General features: G+C 36.7%; 4 protein-coding genes and 2 long non-coding RNA genes across 6 annotated transcripts; all 6 read left to right on the forward strand.

The window, feature by feature from the left end:
- The first annotated feature begins 1,046 nt into the window (after window positions 1-1,046).
- Window positions 1,047-1,881, forward strand: LOC145204986 (uncharacterized). The gene is made up of 4 exons (XM_080077610.1): window positions 1,047-1,290; window positions 1,379-1,410; window positions 1,480-1,582; window positions 1,798-1,881. Exons 1-3 carry the CDS (start codon window positions 1,085-1,087, stop codon window positions 1,572-1,574), a joined length of 333 nt encoding a protein of 110 aa, XP_079933736.1. The 5' UTR covers window positions 1,047-1,084; the 3' UTR covers window positions 1,575-1,582; window positions 1,798-1,881.
- A 2,010-nt stretch (window positions 1,882-3,891) lies between these two features.
- Window positions 3,892-4,741, forward strand: LOC145204998 (uncharacterized). Its single transcript, XR_013853573.1, has 4 exons — window positions 3,892-4,163; window positions 4,253-4,284; window positions 4,357-4,459; window positions 4,661-4,741. It is a non-coding gene; the product is annotated as an uncharacterized LOC145204998 (long non-coding RNA).
- Window positions 4,742-7,435: 2,694 nt separating this feature from the next.
- On the forward strand, window positions 7,436-8,387 carry LOC145205229 (uncharacterized). The gene is made up of 4 exons (XM_080077898.1): window positions 7,436-7,654; window positions 7,748-7,779; window positions 8,040-8,142; window positions 8,302-8,387. The coding sequence occupies exons 1-3, from the start codon at window positions 7,458-7,460 to the stop codon at window positions 8,132-8,134; spliced, it is 324 nt and encodes a 107-aa protein (XP_079934024.1). The 5' UTR covers window positions 7,436-7,457; the 3' UTR covers window positions 8,135-8,142; window positions 8,302-8,387.
- A 2,527-nt stretch (window positions 8,388-10,914) lies between these two features.
- LOC145204957 (uncharacterized) lies at window positions 10,915-11,699 on the forward strand. Its single transcript, XR_013853566.1, has 4 exons — window positions 10,915-11,107; window positions 11,197-11,228; window positions 11,301-11,403; window positions 11,619-11,699. It is a non-coding gene; the product is annotated as an uncharacterized LOC145204957 (long non-coding RNA).
- A 2,651-nt stretch (window positions 11,700-14,350) lies between these two features.
- On the forward strand, window positions 14,351-16,028 carry LOC145205178 (uncharacterized). The gene is made up of 4 exons (XM_080077839.1): window positions 14,351-14,754; window positions 15,288-15,319; window positions 15,617-15,727; window positions 15,930-16,028. The coding sequence occupies exons 1-3, from the start codon at window positions 14,561-14,563 to the stop codon at window positions 15,718-15,720; spliced, it is 330 nt and encodes a 109-aa protein (XP_079933965.1). The 5' UTR covers window positions 14,351-14,560; the 3' UTR covers window positions 15,721-15,727; window positions 15,930-16,028.
- A 1,806-nt stretch (window positions 16,029-17,834) lies between these two features.
- LOC145204928 (uncharacterized) lies at window positions 17,835-19,423 on the forward strand. The gene is made up of 4 exons (XM_080077541.1): window positions 17,835-18,309; window positions 18,577-18,608; window positions 18,998-19,126; window positions 19,328-19,423. Exons 1-3 carry the CDS (start codon window positions 18,110-18,112, stop codon window positions 19,117-19,119), a joined length of 354 nt encoding a protein of 117 aa, XP_079933667.1. The 5' UTR covers window positions 17,835-18,109; the 3' UTR covers window positions 19,120-19,126; window positions 19,328-19,423.
- The last annotated feature ends 933 nt before the right edge of the window (window positions 19,424-20,356 follow it).

The raw sequence follows: 20,356 nt of genomic DNA on the forward strand, positions 1-20,356 counted from the left end.
GAGATAATGTTGATGGTTACAAGTCTCAAACTTCAGCGCGTCACTACAAATAAACCCATACCACCGTCTTAAATCTCCCAAGCTCCTGAGCTTGTCAGGGCAGAACCCTGGAAATACAGATAGACAGCGTCCAATCAAAGCACAGTAAACATCACACAAGCAAGTATAAATAAAAGTTCACGCATATCTACATTCTAATTAACTTACAGGAATATTGAAAAGTACATGGCATGATTTGGCTACACATTGGAGTTAACTTGTTACCTAATTTAAATTGGCACCAATTAGTATCGCAATCGCTAAAGATCATAAATCTAATGAAATTCCAAACACCATTTGGTGCGCTCCACTGGTCGACAAGGAACCAATTTATTCATGTTGATAATGGGCCTTGAAAAATCAAGTAATAGTTATACTTTTTCCAACAAGTAAACATGTCTAGATTAGTGATGGAAAGAACTCGAACAAGTAAATTACCCAAACGCACGACCAACTTATGTTGTGTAGTGCGAAAATCTGGAAAAGTTTCTGACCTTAACGAAGGTGTTTTTGTTTTCGCAAAGTTGCAAATGGCTATAAAACATGTAAAAAATGCATTTTGAATCTAACTAGATTTGTTTGACTTTCCAATACTCTGTTGTGTAGTTGTAAAAAAAAAAAATTAATTAATCTCGTGGCGTGTTTAGTGCTAGTGTTTAGGAGTTTATTAAACCGCATCACGATTATATGACCCATATGCTAAGGTTTACTAAACTGGACGGAAGCATGGATGACCATAAGAGCTGTCTAAAACAAAACAAAAATATTTTGCATATAAAAGTGAGAGTTTGGATCCAAAACGTCAGACACCGTGTCCCTCGGTTTGGGCAAAGGTTGTCGCATTCGCAAAATTGTGGCATGGGGTAAAAAACTGTTTGTTGGTAACTTGACTATTCAAACAAACACTAGGGCTGTCGATTTTGTTAAATGTTTTGTTATTTTCACCTTTCGTTTAGTAACATGAAGTATAAAATAATTTCTCAGAGATTCTGTTAGAATGTGGGAAAACTAAATGTATTGTTTTGCAGTACAATAAATCAAAACCATGAACAAGTTGGCACTTTTTGCTCTTCTTTTTGCTGTTGTCTTGCTCACTGATGTTGAGGGTGGTTGGTTCGGCCGAAGACGGCGACGATTGATCCGTATTCCTGTTCGACGAATCATCCGTAGAGGAGGCCGAATCATCCGTAGAGGAATCCGCATCTACCGAAAATACAAGAAGCCAATCTGGGTTGGAGTCCGAGTCGTCGGGTAAGTTTGAAAACTTCAGTTCGGATTTCAATACCCCAAAGATTTTTCCAATATCAACCTATAAAATATATGTTTTGACTTTTTACAGAGACAAGGCACCAGAAGACATGACTGAAGAGGGTAAGAATCTATTTTGCCTAGATTGAACCAAAAGTGTTGCTGAAGTTTGACTGTCCTTGTTTTGTGCAGAATTGGCCGACCTTGAGCAATCTGAGGAATTCCAAACCCTTGTCCAGGAATTGGAAACCCAACAACCAGAGGAGACTGAAGAATTGGAGCAGTAATTTCTCTGGTAAATAGTTTTTAGGAAAAGAGTATTTTAGATTCATGACAGGACTCAAGTTGTTATTATAACAATCTGATTTTAAAACATACAAAAATGTATTTATTCTATTTTGTACAGTTGTGTTTGCTAATGTTTATAAACCTGCCCAAAACTATCAATAATAGTTCAAAATAATCGGTAGTTAAATGACTTAAATGACTAAAAAAGCATTTATTTTGAAGATTTGGAAAACTTGAACGGATCCACTACCATTCTTTGTTCTATTTTATCTGATTCGGCCTAAACAATAAATTTATTGCATTCAACATATTCGTGCGTTTTCGGTGGTATTTGAATAGTAGTGAGCAGGTCAAATTTAGATGCACAAATCGGTGTTAACTAAAGGCAAGTCAGGTGTTACATTCTAGACTCAAAAAAGCACAAAAGACATCAGTCAAAATAGTTAATTAAAACAAACAAATGGGACAGGCTATCTAGACCTGATTGCATTGCTCACATATACGACAGGCCAACCCATAGCATTAATTTTTTGGCATATTGGACAAGTAACTTGGTTTGAACAGACGCAACAGTCTTTAAGATATTGTGATTGTGGAAGCATTGTATGATACTTCTACACATAAAGACAAACATTCGTTGTGGCATTGATACTAATCTGTGATTAAAAACACTGAGAAATATAACAAAAGTTTGCCAATTTCGGTTGACTGAGGAAAGAAAAATGTTTGTCATGGAAGAATAAAGATTCTTGGTAGCTTCATACACTAATTCAGGGGTCGGCAACCTTTTTTGCACCGCGGACCGTTTTTGAAGGTAAAATTTTATCGTGGACCGGTCTTTAGAAAACTACAAATATTTAGCAATGAAAACACTCGAATAAGTTTATCATGCCCGGGATACATGAGCAGAATGTTTAAAACATTTAACCTGAAAAAGCATACGGCCCAGTAACGAACTCCTCGTGGACCGGTACGGGCGGTTGCCGACCACGGCACTAATTGCTTCCTGTTTATCACATGCCAAGAGCTCTTGGAATAACGTTTCCCCATGTAAAAACGAAATCACGGTGACATCTGAAAACCATATTTGTAGACAGCTTGTGGTTTACTTATTTTCGATAAACTGTTAAAAAACCTTTAATCCCCTTAAAATTTCAAAATACCCAAAATTAGCATTTTCTTTTAAAGAACATAAAGAAAAGTGCCATGCTTTAATCATGCTGGACCTTAACAGAAGGTGTGCTTGTTTTCGTGAAGTTGTAAATGGCTATGAAAAAATTGAAAAAAATCATTTTGAATCTACCATAGTACGCTAGGCCAGCGGTTCCCAAACTTTTCTAAAAATTTTGCCTGGTGGACCCTTTGCAATTATTTTGATATTTCGCGGCCCTATAAAAATCAAAAAATGCTATAGGAAAAATGCAAAACCATTGTTTCTTCTAGTACACTAGTGCAATCACGATGTTTTTTTCGAAACTATCACTTGGCCATTATATCGAGGACTCGCGGACCTTAAGCCTAAAGGTGTATTTTAGCAATACTAAAGTTGATTTACAGAATTTTAGCTTATCATGTATGCAAAATTACACATAACAACGATCCAAAGACGGTTTGTGACATCACAGACAAGACAGAAAACATTACGATAGTGCGCAAACAATTGCATTCTTGGTAGTTGTCATGCAATAAAGGCTATATATTGTACAGTAATGGAGGCAGTGAATCTCTAATTGTACTTTGATTTAAACCTATTCAGTGACACAAATTGACGCCAAATAAGACTATAGAGGCACGTCAACCCTTTCGCGGATCCCGCAAAATTGCTTCACGGACCCCTAAAGGTCCGCGGACCCCAGTTTGGGAACCGCTGCGCTAGGCCTATTAAATGCGTTTTACCGAATCAGCTGGTCTCCCAAGCATTCCCATATCATTTTGAATCTATATAAATTTGTTTGACTTTCCAATACTCTGTTATGTAGTTGCAAGAAAAGTACTGCAAGATACCAACCCTCCAAGGTAATGATATTAAAAAATCTCGCGGCATGTTTAGTGTTTAGGAGTTTATTAATCCGCATCACGAATATAGGTGCCATATGCTAAGGCTTACTAAACCGCACGGAAGCGTATGGATGACCATATAAGCTGCCAAAAAAAAATTCTTTTGCATATAAAAGTGAGAGTTTGCATCCAAAACGTCAGACACCGTGTCCCTCGGTTTGGGCAAGGTTGGCGCAATAGGAAAATTGTGGCATGGGGTGAAAATCGTTTGTTGTTAACTTGACTGTTCAACAAACACTAGGGCTGTCGGTTTGTTATTATTTTCCCGTTTTGCCCGGTAACATGAAGTTTAAAAAGAACATAGTTTCTCAATAATTCTGTAAGAATGTGGGAAAACTAAATGTATTTTTTTCAGTACAATAAACCACAACCATGAACAAGTTGGCACTTTTTGCTCTTTTGTTTGCTGTTTTCCTGGTCACTGATGTTCAGGGAGGTTGGGTCCGCAAAATTTCACGCGGCATCCGCAGAGTTGGACGCATCTACCGAAAATACAAGAAGCCAATCTGGATTGGAGTCCGAGTCGTCGGGTAAGTTTTAAACTTCAGTTCGGATATCACAACCCGAAAGGTTTTTTCGATGTCAACCTAAAAAATATGTATGTTTTGACTTTTTACAGAGACAAGGCACCAGAAGACATGACTGAAGAGGGTAAGAATCAGTTTTGCCTAGATTTAACTAACAATTTTACTTAAGTTTTGACTGTCCTTGTTTTTTTTGCAGAATTGGCCGACCTTGAGCAATCTGAGGAATTCCAAACCCTTGTCCAGAAATTGGAAGCCTAAGAACCAGAGGAGACTGAAGAATTGGAGCAGTAATTTCTCTGGTAAACAGTTTGTAGAATAAACAGTTTGACAAAAATTGTTATCATAACAATATGATTTATTTTAAAACACACATAAATGCGCTTATTCTATTTTTTACAGTCGTGTTGCTAGTGTTTTTGTACCCGACAAAAAGTTTTTAATATTAGTTTAAACTAACCATTAGTTTTGTGACTTGGAATTAAAAAGCATTTATTTTGCAGATTTGGAAAACCTGAACGGATTCACAATTCTTTGTTATATTTTATCTGATTCGACCTAAACAATAAAATTGCTGCATTCAACATTTTCGTGCGTTTTCGGTAGTATTTGAATATTAGTGAGCAGGCTTAATTTAGAAGAATAAGTAGAGTTAAGTGTGACTGCAAAAGGTTACAAAAACAATAAAACATTTGTTGACTACATATACACATAATTCATCAGTAAAAATGTTTAATTAAAACAAATACAGGTTTCAAGCTAGAAAGACCTCAATGCTAAGGTATTGTGTTGTTAAAGCATTATAATATTGGACTACAGTTACATACAAACCAATCATACGTTGAGTAGTTTATATTAATCTGTGAATAAAAACCACCAAGCAGCAGTGCTGGATTAACCATTAGGCAAAGTAGGCACGTGCCTACAGGCCAGTCAAAAATCCAGGCCACTTTAAATCATTTGGCAACACTGATAATTCTAATTTTTTAGTTGGCAACCCTGATTTTCGGGCCACTTATAAAATGTGCCTACAGGCCAGCAGACCCTTAATCCGGCACTGCCAAGCAGTAGAAATCACAAAAAGTTTGCCCCTTTTCGTTGATTGTGGAGAGATAAAATTTGGCATACTAAAGATTTTTAATAGCTTCATGCTAATTGCATCCTGCTTATCACATGCTAAAATATGGAAAACATATTTTCAGACTGTGTGTAGTTTGCCAAACGCTTTTCCCTCCGTGAAATATCACTACTTCAATGTTAACATTTTCGCTCAAAGAACCTAATAAATGAAAAAGTGTTGTGTTGTAAGAAGTAACGGAGAGAAAGCCCGTAAATGTTTAAACAAGCGAGTTTAACGTTCTCTGCTTTAGTTCCTTTTTTTGGGTGTGTTTTGTTGTCTCAGCCTTTCAAACATCCAAAAAGATATGCAAGATGGATGGACGCGTGGCCACGTGGAGATTTTTACACAATAAAGTATTTCAAGGAAATTTTACTGTACATAGTTTAAGCCTAAACATAAACATAAAATGTCAAACCATCCGGTTCCTGGAAAATTTTCTCCCAGGGCTAATATAGTTAAGATCCAAATTGCGTTCAGAATGGTGCCGAATACCAAAAAGCGTATATATCGCCTTGCTTTCGGCATAATTTATCATCAACACGGAGTATTAACTGAATTTGACAACAAAATTAAGGCCAAGCAACTTTTTTATCAAGATAAATGAATTGCTGGTTTCTGTGTTAGCTGCTTCATTCTTTTCAAAATCACAGGACGTTTTTCGTGACTGTGTTAACATATGTTTTACGTTGGCGCGAAAGTTTTCCTCCAAAGCAGAGAGTCATAATCCGGACCTCTCAAATCATATCAATTTCCTGGCAGTCTCGGAAAAACGTTTCGTCGACATCCCTCATAGTAGTGTTGATTATCACGTATCATCCTATCGACGTTTTTGGCAGTTAATTACTCCCTAATATGGCCACGGAACATATTTAACCTGCATTCGACACCTCACAACACAAAACACATATGGCGACACGCTTCGAAAAGCCAAGAAGTTAATAAACCTCAACTCTTTAATAAAGCGATGAATATTATCAACGACACAGTGCGTGTAAAAATGTACATAAAAGTATTTCGTCGACTTTTACGGTGAAATTAATATTTATTTAAAATACTTTGATAAAAACTACACCAGCGGTGAAATTCAATTTTTTTGTCAGCCGGTTCTATCACCAAAGTCATATTTTTCAGTTGGTTCTGTTACAAAAAGTCCATTGACAATAAACAGTAATGCTAACCGGTTCGTTGATCTCATAAAATGTCGTGAGACGATTCTATGGAACCGGTGTGAACCGGCTGCATCCCACCACTGAACTACACCCTTCATATGTTAAACGGAAAGACATGCAGGTACTGTTTGGCCCAAATTATTTCCTGTCAAAGAATTTTTATCAGCAAGGTATGTTACTAATCATGTAACTTCATCGAAAAATCAATTCTTTACAACCACAAACGCAAAATTAAAAACAATGAGCACAACATACAACTCATTCCTTAATCCAACGGTTCTTAAACTGGGGGTTTGGAGTCCCTTAGGGTCAGTAAAGCAACTTTGCGTGGCTGCCAAAGGTTTGAAGTCATTATACAATATTTTCTAACTCAAAACTTTCGTATTCTAAAATAAACAATCAAATTTATAGACCGCGAGTTATTCGATAATCAAAGCGCCCGTTGTGAAATTATAATCAAAAAGTTTAAGAACCACTGTCCTAAAGGGATGCTGTATTTCAGTGTGATAATGTATAGTTGGTGTTTTGAACCCAAAATATCATTCACGCATCTTGATTTTATGCGTTGCATAACCCTTGGAGGAAGGCATTAATATACGGTAATGACGGTGCCTTCCTGATCTTTTTGCAGTTTTTCGTCAAGCGTTAACATATTGTGGCGTGTATTTAAAGCCCGTTTTTGGTGGTAGAAGCCACTGTTAAGGTTTGACCACACAGTAACGCTTAACTGTGAAGTCCTATGGTGTGTTGTCTGCTGGGCAAAATAGTTTGGTGTCTGGGCAAAAAAGTAGTAAAATATCTTGGGGAAGGATCGGAACGAAATAAACATTTGGGATAGAGTTAAACGTTAAGACAGAGGTTGAACCAACGCCTGTTTTAAAAGAAATAACCAAATCGGTTACCTAAAAACGGGGGAAAACAATTTCCAAGTTGTGTACCATGCATTGTGATAAATATTAGTGAGTGTTGGAAAACTAAATGCATTTTTTTGCAGTACAATAGGTCAAAACCATGAACAGGTTGGCACTTTTTGCTCTTCTCTTTGCTGTTGTCTTGCTCACTGATGTTGAGGGAGGTTGGTTCGGCCGCCGACGAAGACGATTCCGTCTTCGCCGAGTGGTCCGCAGAGCTGGACGCATCATCCGTAGAGGAGTCCGCATCTACCGAAAATACAAGAAGCCAATCTGGATTGGAGTCCGACTTGTTGGGTAAGTTTAAAAACTTCAGTTTGGATATCAATACCCTGAAAGGCATATCCAATATCAACCCATACAACAAAAATATTTTGATGTTTTTTACAGAGACAAGGCACCAGAAGACATGACTGAAGAGGGTAAGAATCAGTTTTTCCGAAATTTGCCTCAAAATTTAATCATAAACATTACTGCCAAGGTACTGGTGTATATAGAATACATCATTATCGTCTGTGACGTCACTTCACACATCTGGCTGTTAGCTTTTTTCCCTTAGTGCTGTATATACCCTGTTCTACAGTTTGTTATAATTAAATTACTTTTCAAGTCCGTGTTAGGGGTGTCCTATGCCTCAAAAATTGTTAAAAAAGTTTTGACTGTCCTTGTTTTTTGTGTGCAGAATTAGCAGACCTTGAGCAATCTGAGGAATTCCAAACCCTTGTCCAGGAGCTGGAAACCCAAGTACCAGAGGAGACTGAAGAATTGGAGCAGTAATTTCTCTGGTAATATAGTTTGTAGGAAAAGCGTATTCTAAGTTTTAGGCCAATGCAGAAATTGCCTTCATAACAATTTAACTAAAAACCAAAAAAAATCTTGTTGTAAATGATTTGTTAAATTGACTATTTGTTTTGTTACTTTCATCAAAAACTTTATTATTTCAGATTTTTTCAGGAAAACTTGAACGGATCCACCTTTCTTTGTTCTATTTTATCTGATTTGGCCTGAACAATAAATTTACTGCATTCAACATTTTTGTGCGTTTTTGGTAGTAAGGTACCTTCAGGTAACAAGGCCCCTTAAAAAACGATTGCGTATAACTGAAAAAACATTAAAGAGTTCCAAGCCAAATTTGGCATGAGGACGTTTGCAAGTTTAGTCTTTGTAGGATGACAGTGTTACAAAAATAAAACTTCTTACCGGGCCTTAACAGATGCCTATGCTGTTAATTAGGCCCAACATTTTTATGCCTTTTTAGAAAGCCTAGAAACCAATCAAATTCTTTTATAACTTGCTTCGGTCAAATTCAAGTTCAAACAAGCAACATTTGGTGGTAGTCTGGTGTTAAATTCCATTTAACAAAACTAATAATAAATTGTTAGCTGAAAACAAAAGATATAGCCTAAGTCAAAAATAGTAAATAAAGGTTAGAAGCTATCAAGTCATAATTGCATTACCCACGTATAGTAACTTGACAAGGTTCGGATACACACAGAAGTATAACATTGTGATTTGTAAGAGCATTACAAAAAATGACTTTTGAAATTGATGGCAATAATGTTTTTTGAAATTGATGGCAATAATGTTTTTTGAAATTGATGGCAATAATGTTTTCTGAAATTGATGGCGAAAATGTTTTTAAAGGCATAAATATTGAAAGCAAAAATCACGATAAGGATGTCGCCATAACGTTTTGTCGATGGAGCGAAAATGTTTGGCATGACTCAAGACTAGTGGCTCTCAAAGTTTTTAACCAAGCCGAGCATTAAAGAGCTGAAATTTCCTTCCGCGGCACAGTAACATAATTTTACGCCAAAAAATCATACTCCGGATCGCTTGTGTCATGACAATTTTCCTGAGCTGTATTGGACAAACCTTCTGTCGGTATCCGTCACAACATTTTTGTTTATCACGTTTCAGCCTTCTAAAGTTTTAGGCAGATAATAATCACTCCCTTATATGGTCACAAATGTGGTAATAGCGTGCTTTACACATCACACATCACAAAAGCCATACGGGAGGCATGCTTAACAAATTAATTTGAACGCACTATTAAGCCTATGTGTATTATATCAATAGGGCAACGCTTGAAAATGTGCAAACGTTTGCGTTCAAACTATTATCATATTTTTTCAATAACTTTTGCGCCATTGAATGTGCTAAATTTTAGCTTTTAGTGGAAATGGTAAATGAGGACAAGGTTTTTCTTCATCAACAACTAGATGTATTGACATGTTATAAAATAATATTCACACATTGAAAGATAATCAATTATTAACAACGCAAACTTGAAAATCAGTGCAAATTCGGTACAGAGTTGTAAACGGGCCTTGAAATTTAAACCCGAACCCGACCCAAACCCGAAAGTACAAGCCCAAAACCCGGCCCGAATCCGAATCGTGTTTGAAAAGCCCGTTTAGGCCCGAAAGTTTGATTAACAGTCCTGTACATTAAAGCCTCTGGAAAGACCAAACTAAGCAACACAATAGCCAATTGGTCTTGACCAATGCGTTTAAGGGCTGTTTGAAATTAGGGTGTGTTTGTTTTCGTAAAGTTGCAAATGACTATGAATAACTAAAAGTTGCATTTTGAATTTTTCATAGTACACTAGGCCTATTAAAGGCGTTGTACCGAATCAGCTGGTATCCCAAGCATTCCCAAATCATTTTGAATCTATGTAATAGATTTCTTTGACTTTCCAATACTCTGTTATGTAGTTGTAAGAAAACTACTGCAAGATACCACCCCTCCAAAGTAATAATATTAAAAAATCTCGCGGCATGTTTAGTGTTTAGAAGTTTATTAAACCGCATCACGAATATAGGTGCCATATGCTAAGGCAGTGGTTCCCAAACTTTTTCATATTTTTTTCAAAACGGTCCCTTCGCCATTATTTCGAGGGCTCGCGGTCCTTAAGCCTAAATGTGTATTTCATACAAACGAAAGTTGATTGCAGGATTTTAGCTAGTTATGCAAAATTGCGCATAACAATCATCCAAAGACAGCATGTGACATCACAAACAGGACAAAAACATTACAATTGTGCGCGAACAATTGCATTTTTTGATTATTGTCATTCAATAAAGGCAATTGTTTAGCAATGGATACAGTCGATTCTCAATTCTACTTTGATTTAAACTTATTCAGTGGCACAAACTGACGCCAAATAAGATTATAGAATTACTTCAACCGCTTCGTGGTCCCCCCAAAATTGCCTCACGGACCCCAAAAGGACCGCGGACCCCAGTTTGGGAACCACTGTGCTAAGGCTTACTAAACCGCACCGAAACGTATGGATGACCACAAGAGCTGCCAAAAAAAAAATACTTTTGCATATAAAAGTGAGTGTTTGGATCCAAAACATCAGTCGACGCAGCCCTGGCAAGGTTGGCACAATAGGAAAATTGTGGCATGGGGTGAAAACTGTTTGTTGTTAACATGACTGTTCAACAAACACTAGGGCTGTCGGTTTGTTATTATTTTCCCGTTTTGCCCGGTAACATGAAGTTTAAAAAGAACACAATTTCTCAATAATTCTGTAAGAATGTGGGAAAACTAAATGCATTTTTTCGCAGAACAATAAACAACAACCATGAACAAGTTGGCACTTTTTGCTCTTTTGTTTGCTGTTTTCCTGGTCACTGATGTTCAGGGAGGTTGGGTCCGCAAAATTTCACGCGGCATCCGCAGAGTTGGACGCATCTACCGAAAATACAAGAAGCCAATCTGGATTGGAGCCCGAGTCGTCGGGTAAGTTTTAAACTTCAGTTCGGATATCACAACCCGAAAGGTTTTTTCGATGTCAACCTAAAAAATATGTATGTTTTGACTTTTTACAGAGACAAGGCACCAGAAGACATGACTGAAGAGGGTAAGAATCAGTTTTGCCTAGATTTAACTAACAATTTTACTTAAGTTTTGACTGTCCTTGTTTTTTTTGCAGAATTGGCCGACCTTGAGCAATCTGAGGAATTCCAAACCCTTGTCCAGAAATTGGAAGCCTAAGAACCAGAGGAGACTGAAGAATTGGTGCAGTAATTTCTCTGGTAAATAGTTTGTAGAATAGCGAATTCTAGATTTTTGAGAGGACTTAAATTGTTATCATAACTATATGATTTATTTTAAAACGCACATAAATGCACTTATTCTATTTTTTACACTTGTGTTGCTAGTGTTTTTATAACTGACAAAAAGTTTTTAATATTAGTTTAAACTAACCATTAGTTTTGTGACTTGGAATTAAAAAGCATTTATTTTGCAGATTTGGAAAACCTGAACGGATTCACAATTCTTTGTTCTATTTTATCTGAATCGACCTAAACAATAAATTTACTGCATTCAACTTTTTTGTGCGTTTTTGGTAGTAAGGTACCTTCAGGTAACAAGGCCCCTTAAAAAACGATTGCGTATAACTGAAAAAACATTAAAGAGTTCCAAGCCAAATTTGGCATGAGGACGTTTGCAAGTTTAGTCTTTGTAGGATGACAGTGTTACAAAAATAAAACTTCTTACCGGGCCTTAATAGATGCCTATGCTGTTAATTAGGCCCAACAGTTTTATGCCTTTTTAGAAAGCCTAGAAACCAATCAAATTCTTTTATAACTTGCTTCGGTCAAATTCAAGTTCAAACAAGCAACATTTGGTGGTAGTCTGGTGTTAAATTCCATTTAACAAAACTAATAATAAATTGTTAGCTGAAAACAAAAGATATAGCCTAAGTCAAAAATAGTAAATAAAGGTTAGAAGCTATCAAGTCATAATTGCATTACCCACGTATAGTAACTTGACAAGGTTCGGATACACACAGAAGTATAACATTGTGATTTGTAAGAGCATTACAAAAAATGACTTTTGAAATTGATGGCAATAATGTTTTTGAAATTGATGGCGAAAATGTTTTTAAAGGCATAAATATTGAAAGCAAAAATCACGATAAGGATGTCGCCATAACGTTTTGTCGATGGAGCGAAAATGTTTGGCATGACACAAAACTAGTGGTTTATCAAAGTTTTTAACCAAGCCGAGCATTAAAGAGCTGAAACTTCGTTCCGCGGGACACTTCGCATTTTAACATTACAAAAGTTGCACAAGGAATTTTAATTTTCAACTTGTGATGGCCGAGGACGCTTTTTATTACCAATAACAAAAACATGAACTGTGAAACGTTGTCATATGCACACCAATGAAATCATCATAAAGTCCTGAAACACCAGGGAATCTTTGCACTTTGAAATAGGAAATATTTCGCGGCACACTTGAAAATCTCACACACAACACACTATTGTGCCGCGCCACACAGTTTGAGAATCACTGCTCAAGACGATGTATGCATAAATATGTATAGAAATAGGCCTTTTCTAAGTTTCAGCAAGGGCAAAAATCAATATTATTTTCTTGCATACTGTCAAGCGTTTGCCGGATTCTCCTTCGTTTGAAATGACACAGTAAAATGCACATTGTTAACTTCTTTGTCTTTAAAAATCTTTTACTGAGTCGGCATTGCCTGAAACAGTACGCAAGGTTAAGGTATTGTAAAAACGAAACCATATATTAGTTTTTGGTGTGTTAACCGGGTTTTCAAATTTTGTTTCGACGAGGTTGCCGAAAGGATGCTCAATACAGACAGGTAAAACTCTGCCTTTTTGTAAGGTAATTTGCTGACAATTAAGAGGCCATATGCATATTACCTTTTTTGCTATGTGGTAGATACTTTTTTCTTCTTGCGGTACTTTTTTCTTTCCGAAATGACGGGAAGTTTTTTCTTCCTCGAAGTAACATATGTTCCGCGTTGGCGCGAAAATTTTCCGCCAAAGAGTCATAATCCGCATCGCTTGAGTCATGACAATTTTCCTGAGCTGTATTGGAAAAACGTTCTGTCGGTATCCGTCACAACATTTTTGTTTATCACGTATCAACCTTCTAAAGTTTTAGGCAGATAATAATCACTCCCTTATATGGTCACAAATGTGGTTATAGCTTGCTTAACACATCGCACATCACAAAAGCCATATGGGAGCATGCTTCACAAAAAAATTTCAACGCACTATCAAACCTATGTGTATTATCTATAGCGCTACGCTTAAAAATGTGCAAACGTTTGTTTTCAAACTATTATCAAATTTTTTTCAATTTCCTTTGCGCCATTGAATGTGCTAAATTTTAACTTTTAGTGGAAAATGGTAAATGAGGACAAGCTTTTCTTCATCAACAACTAGATGTATTGACATGTTATAAAATAATATTCACACATTGAAAGATAATCAATTAATAACAACGCAAATTTGAAAACAATGCAAATTCGGCACAGAGTTGTAAACGGGCCTTGAAATTTAAACCTGAACCCGACCCAAACCCGAAAGTACAAGCCCAAAACCCGGCCCGAATCCGAATCCGAATCGTGTTTGAAAAGCCCGTTTAGGCTCGAAAGTTTGATTAACAGTCCTGTACATTAAAGCCTCTGTAAAGACCAAACTAACCAACACAATAGTCAATTGGTCTTGACCAATGCGTTTTAGGGCTGTTTGAAATTAGGTCAGGTCCGGCAACAGGCCACTAAGCTAAGTAAAGTTATTCAAAAAAATACTGTCGCAGGGTGTAAAGTCAGGCCCGATTTAAGTCCATTTTTTGCAGAAACCCAAGCTCGGACCTGGCCTGAACCCGACGCGAACCCGAACCCGGCCCAACTTACAACTTTGATTCGGTAATCAATAAGCGCTAAGATCAACGTAAAACAGTGTAGTTCGGACTATCGATTTAGACAACGCATAGCGTAAGGGGTATGGCAGTGTGATATCTCAGGATGGCTGGAGGCTTGAACATCTTTGTTGCAAATACAAAGGCGTTGCACGAACTCTGGCGGAAGGCAGTGATAAACGGCAATGACGGCCCCTTCGTGACATTTTACACTTTTTCATCGTCAAGGGTAAACAGATTGTGGCGTGTTCTTAAGTCCCTATTCGCGCGTAAAACGCCACTCTCAAGGTTTGACAGCACAGCCACGTTCATCTAAAGTGCGCTATGGTGTAAAAAAAGGTCTGGGTAATGTAAGCATTTTATCTTTGGGCAAAATCGGTTCGAAATAAACGTTGGGTAACTGGCAGGTTTTTGGGATTATTATCGGTAGATAAAATAATGAATGAAAACTTCTTTTAACTTGCTTAACATATGAATCGTTTTTTTATTTAGAGAAACTTCAAGAAAAACATGAACAAGTTGGTATTTTTTGCAATCTTGTTTGCTGTCGTCTTGCTTGTGGACGGTTGGGGTCGACGGCGACGAAGACGAAGCAGCCGACGCCGACGGCGTTGGTGGAGAAAGGCAGCTAATGTCGTGAAGAAAGGCGTTCACATATATAAAAAATACAAAAAGCCAATCTGGGTTGGTGTTGGATTGCTTGGGTAAGTTCCAAAAATCTTGTAACTTATCAGCTTTACTTAACTCGTGATAATCTTAAGGAGTTATTTAAGGGTATCACTATTTTAGGCTAGGATTAAGTCGCTTAAAGTGACCCTATATTTTAGCTTAATCGTGTGATTACCGTTTTTTACAGTATTTTTTGATAGATCATCAATATTGGTGTCGGTAGGATCAGGAACATTGTGCCCTTTTTTCGGGATTATTTGTAGACAAAAATGTTAACAAAAACGGGCTATACGCAGAAAGGTTAATAACTGTTTGCGCAACATAGTAGGTGTTTTTTCCTGCCCTTTTTTCCAAAATGACGAGAAGTTTTTTCTTATGTTTTTCTGACAAAGTGTCAAAATCTGAAGTATGAAGTCTGACTGTTAAGATAAATTGCAACTTTGACTATTTAGGGCCAATGAAACAAATAATGTCCTTCACCATCCCAAATTTTTTGTTCGGATTGTTGTGGATACGAATAAGTGTTCATTTATGGTAATATGTTGTAATAACCACTATATTTTTGCAGAGACAAGGATCCCCAAACCATGACTGATGAAGGTAAATTTTCAACGCACAACCTGTTCAGTTGTTATATTTTGCTGCCAGATAACAAATTTGCACAAAAATAAACGGTTTCTAAAAGTCCACCCCCGAACAATCGTATCAGGCACAGGGTTATGTTATGTTGTTTCACTTTCTAAAGAAAAGACTCCTTTTACAAGATTGTGCACAAATAATTTGCCCGAAGTATTTCTCATGCACCAAAAGGTCCTTTAATATTTTTCTTAGCAACGCTATACAACTGAGTGACATTTTTTTGCGGAAGTACAAACACATTCTCTTATTTTTTAACAGAACTGCATGAACTTGAGCAGACTGAGGAATTCCAGTCTCTTCTTAGGGAATTGGAAGACAAAGAAGCAGAGCAAGCTCCTGAAGTTCCGGAAATTCAACAGTAAAACTCAGGTGTGAGATTTGACACTTACAGTTTTAGGCAAATTGACATAAAATAAACTTGGAACTTTAGTGATTACCTCAAGGTCCATGCATATTTATTACATTGAAAGATATAAATATATAATTCAAAACTCTCACATTACCTTTATTCATACGTTAAATATTAAACCATAAATAATTACTTTTTTATAGATTACAATTTGCATTTTAGGTTTTACTGTGGAAGAAAACGGACTAGACATCACAAACGGAAATGTTTTTTTTTCTTTTTCTCGATTCGGACGTGCACAATAAATTCCAAATGCATCAATTTGTTTGTGTGGTACATTTAACAACCTGAAAAAGTCAGTTTTTGAATTTGAATTATTTACAGTTTAACCCTTAAATGAGCAATAAGACATATTTAAACAGCTTTCAGGGCAAATGAAAAATTCCTACATGACATAGAAATAAAAAAATAAAATAAAAAAAAATAGGTTACAATTTTTTTGGTTAATTAGTATTGATGAAAAAAATTTTTTTAACGATTTGCATTCAATACAAGTTGAACTTTATTAAATTTTTTATATGTTTTACGTTGTAGAGGCCCCTCCCGCCTCAACAAGTGACGACCAACCGATAAAAACGATAAGGGTAACTTTGTCGTCCCCCTATTAAAAAAGTACACACAATGGCAAAAACAGAATGCGTATTGTTCAACGATGAATTTCTTTCAAAGCCAATTGAAACTTTAACCAACCCAGGCGGATTTATTTCTCTGAAAAAACATGTTGCCTAATAAACTTCAGTTTGAAAAAAACTGAACTTCAGTTTGACGTACAGTTAAGCTACACAATGGTTCGAACAGCAGCCAAGGACGATAACTCACTAGGAGGCAGTATTACCACGATTTTATTAATTAGGTTGGAGATTTCTATTTTAAACAAAATGATCGTTTTTATCTCACCATTTTAACAAAAAAATAAAGATGTTTTGCATATCAAACAGAAAAAGGAGGCAAATTTAATCGCTGCGCTATGAATATTCGTTCTTCTGGGTGATTTGCTCTTTTTCTAAACTTGCATAAAAGTTTCCATCGGGCTTAAAATGTTTTCAACTTTAACAATAACATCTGGCGAAGTGAGGCGGAAAATTTCATGGTACAGTCATAATACAAATCACCTGAGTCATCACATTTGTTGTCGCTTTTTTGACAAAACGTTTCGATAACATCCTTTGGAAGATTCCAGTGGTTACGATTGGTTCAATATGGGCCTTTTTCACGCGGGTCCTACGTGCGATAAACAGGATGTAACGGATACATTAGGGTTGGGTTTTACAGACAGTATTTTTCCTCTTTCCAAAAACGTGCCAACGAATCCTTGAAATAAGATACCGATAGGTGGAACAAAGAGCACTTGGAAAAATTCCAACGGTTAGAGCTATTTAGTTTGGGTGAAGTTTGATAACAAAAATGTTACACCTTTTCTTGGTTCTGTTGCAATAACGGGCTGTCAGTACCCAAATCATATTGGTATTTAAATATGAAAAAAGTGAAAATGATAAAAGACAAGCAGCGCAGATATAACGGTCGCAACACAGCCTCAGCTCAACACCAACTCCAAGCCTTGTGCTGGGGCCACGTTTTTTGGATAATTCGCTACAGCGACGCAACATAGAATTGTACTTATGGCAGCGGACGGTGTCAAAATAAAAACGTAACAAAAATACCGTTATAAATAAACTGAAATACTTAGCTAATTCTAGATTTAGTTTCCATAACCTTTAACTGGTTAAAAACTTATTCGCGCCAGTGCTCTTTGCGCCTCCTTAGCCACCTGACACGGTTTGGTAACCATTGCTTTAGTCTAGACAACACATACCTTTAAATGGGTGCCATTTTTCAGTCCCATAATTCAAGTTAGCGTATTGGATCCCTAAACATTTTGTATGCAAATTTAAATGCTTTGCACGAATTTCGGCGGACGGCAGTAATAAACGGCAAGATTGTCACTTCGTGACCTTTTACAGTTTTTCGGTTTCAAACGTAAACAGGTTGGCGTGTATTTAAGCCCTGTTCGCGTAGTAAATAGTCACGCTTATTTCTATGTCAAGGTGCGAAACGGGGTTGGTACGAAATGAACGTTTGGGGTGAAAAGTTAAACGATTGCAGTAATCTAGCGACTGTTTATTTATGTTCTAAATCGATTAAAAGCCCATCTTGAACTGGGTTATTTGCCATGTTTTGGGAATTAGACCAAGATGGACAACAAGATTTGAGATGTTGAAAAAAAGTTTGGGTACATGTTCTTTTTTAAATCTTTCCAGGGTTAATCGGGAGAAACTTAACTATGTAACCTTGTTTGAATTGTTTAACATATAAATTTTGTATGTAAAACTCGATTAGAAATCATGAACAAGCTGGTATTTTTTGCAATTTTTTTTGCTGTCGTCTTGATTGTGGACGCCGGTTGGGGTGGCCGCCGACGACGACGCCGACACAGCCGACGACGGCGGCGTTGGTGGAGAAAGGCAGCTAAGGTCGTGAAGAAAGGCATCCACTTGTATAAAAAATACAAGAAACCAATCTGGATTGGTGTTAAACTTTTAGGGTAAGTTATAAAACTCGTGTACTAGCTTCACGTTACTCATGATAATCCTAAAGCCTAACTGGTGTCTTTTTTCGCTGCTTTTTTTAAAATGACAAGAAGTTTTTCTAACATATGTTGCACGATGTCGCAAAATTTTCCCGTCATTATTTAGGGTCAATGAAACAAGTAATGCCTTGCACGATCACAAAGTTTTTGTTTGAATTGTTGTGGATAAGGATAAGTGTTCATTTATGGTAATATGTTGTAATCACCACTTGGTTTTTGCAGAGACAAGGACCCACAAACCATGACTGATGAAGGTAAATTTTCAACGCAAAACCTGTTCAGTTGTTTTATTTTGCTACCAGATAACAAATTTGTGCACTAATCAAAGGGTTCGGAAAGACCACCGCCGAGCAATCGTATGCGGCACTGGGTTATACTATGTTGTTTTATTTCCGGCGAAAATGCTCCGTGCAAAAGATCGTGTACAAATAATTTGGCCAAAGTGTTTCTCACGCACCAATCAAGTAAACAAAAAATATGCCTACCTTTCTTTTTAAAACTAAAACATGTTCAATTTCTTTCTTGGGTGGCAAGTTTAGCTTTCACAATGTCCTTCATTGTTTTTCTTAGCAACGCTATACAATTCTGTGTCATTAAATAATTTATGTCAAAAGTACAAACACATTCTCTTGTTTTACAATAGAACTGCATGAACTCGAGCAGACTGAGGAATTCCAGTCTCTTCTTAGAGAATTAGAGGACGAAGGGACAGCGGAAAGCCAAGAAGCCGAGCAAGCTCCTGAAGTTCCGGAAATTCAACAGTAAAACTCAGGTGTAAGATTTTACACTTACAGTATTAGGCAAATTGACATAAAATAAACTTGGAACTTTAGTGATTACCTCGGTCCATGCATATTTATTACATTGAAAGATATAAATATATAATTCAAAATTCTTACATTATCTTTTATTCGTACGTTAAATATTAAACCATAAATCATTACTTTTCTATAGATTACAATTTGTATTTTAGGTTTTGCTGTGGAAGCACACGGTCTAGACATCACAAACGGAACTGATTTTGTTGTTTTCTCGATTCGGACGTGTACAATAAATTCAAATGCATTCATTTGTTTGTGGGGTACATTTGACAACCAGTATGAAATACGACTTTCAAATTATTACCATCCTTTACGCATAATTGGGCTCTAGGAAAAACACTAAACAACTAAAGTTATCAAAACGAATGTTTGTACATGACACAAAATCAAAGATAAGTAACACAGACAAAAACATTAGTAACAATTTTTAGTTTTCAACAAATGTAAGTTTTTCCAAAATTATATTTACATTAAACACAAATTGAATTGTAGTTTGCGCCTGATTTGAAATTTTAACCAAACAAACGCGAATACATTTTGTCAAAGAAACGTGTTGCTTGACAAAGGTAAAAAATAAAACGTAAAAAAACCCAGGTAGTCCACCGTTAAGCAATGAAAAGTTCTTAGCAGCAGCCTGAAACGGTAACTCACCAGGGGGCAGCATTGATTATTTCTGTGTTACACAAAATGAGCAGGAACTTGGCCGAACGGTCTGGCGGGCCTGACCCACATACAGACATAAAAAAAACGATCGGGATTCGTCCCCGGGAGAGTCCTGGGTTCGAACCCCGTGAAAAAAAAAAAAAAAAAAAAAAAAAAAAGCATGACCTTTTACAATTTCAACAAACCAAAGAAATGCTTTTTATATATTAGATAGTAAGACCGTCGCGAAACTTTAAAGCGCACTGTTATTAATATTTCGCATTTTCCGGTTGGTTTGCCTTTATCTTTACTTGTAACCGTTGGGCTCAGATATAATTCTTAACCTCACCAGTAGCCTAACATCTGGCAAAGTAATGCGGAAAATCGTTTGGTAAACTCATAATACAAAACTCCTGAGTCATGTCATTTGTTGTCGCTTTATTGACAAAACGTTTTAGTTACATCCTTGGAAATTTTTCATCCTTGGAGTGGCCACGATTCGGTTTGTTGGCCCTTTTTCCTTTAATAGGGCCGTGTGT

The sequence above is a fragment of the Phallusia mammillata genome, chromosome 8 (genome assembly GCF_965637545.1).
Source record: "Phallusia mammillata chromosome 8, kaPhaMamm4.hap1.1, whole genome shotgun sequence".
NCBI lineage: Eukaryota > Metazoa > Chordata > Ascidiacea > Phlebobranchia > Ascidiidae > Phallusia > Phallusia mammillata.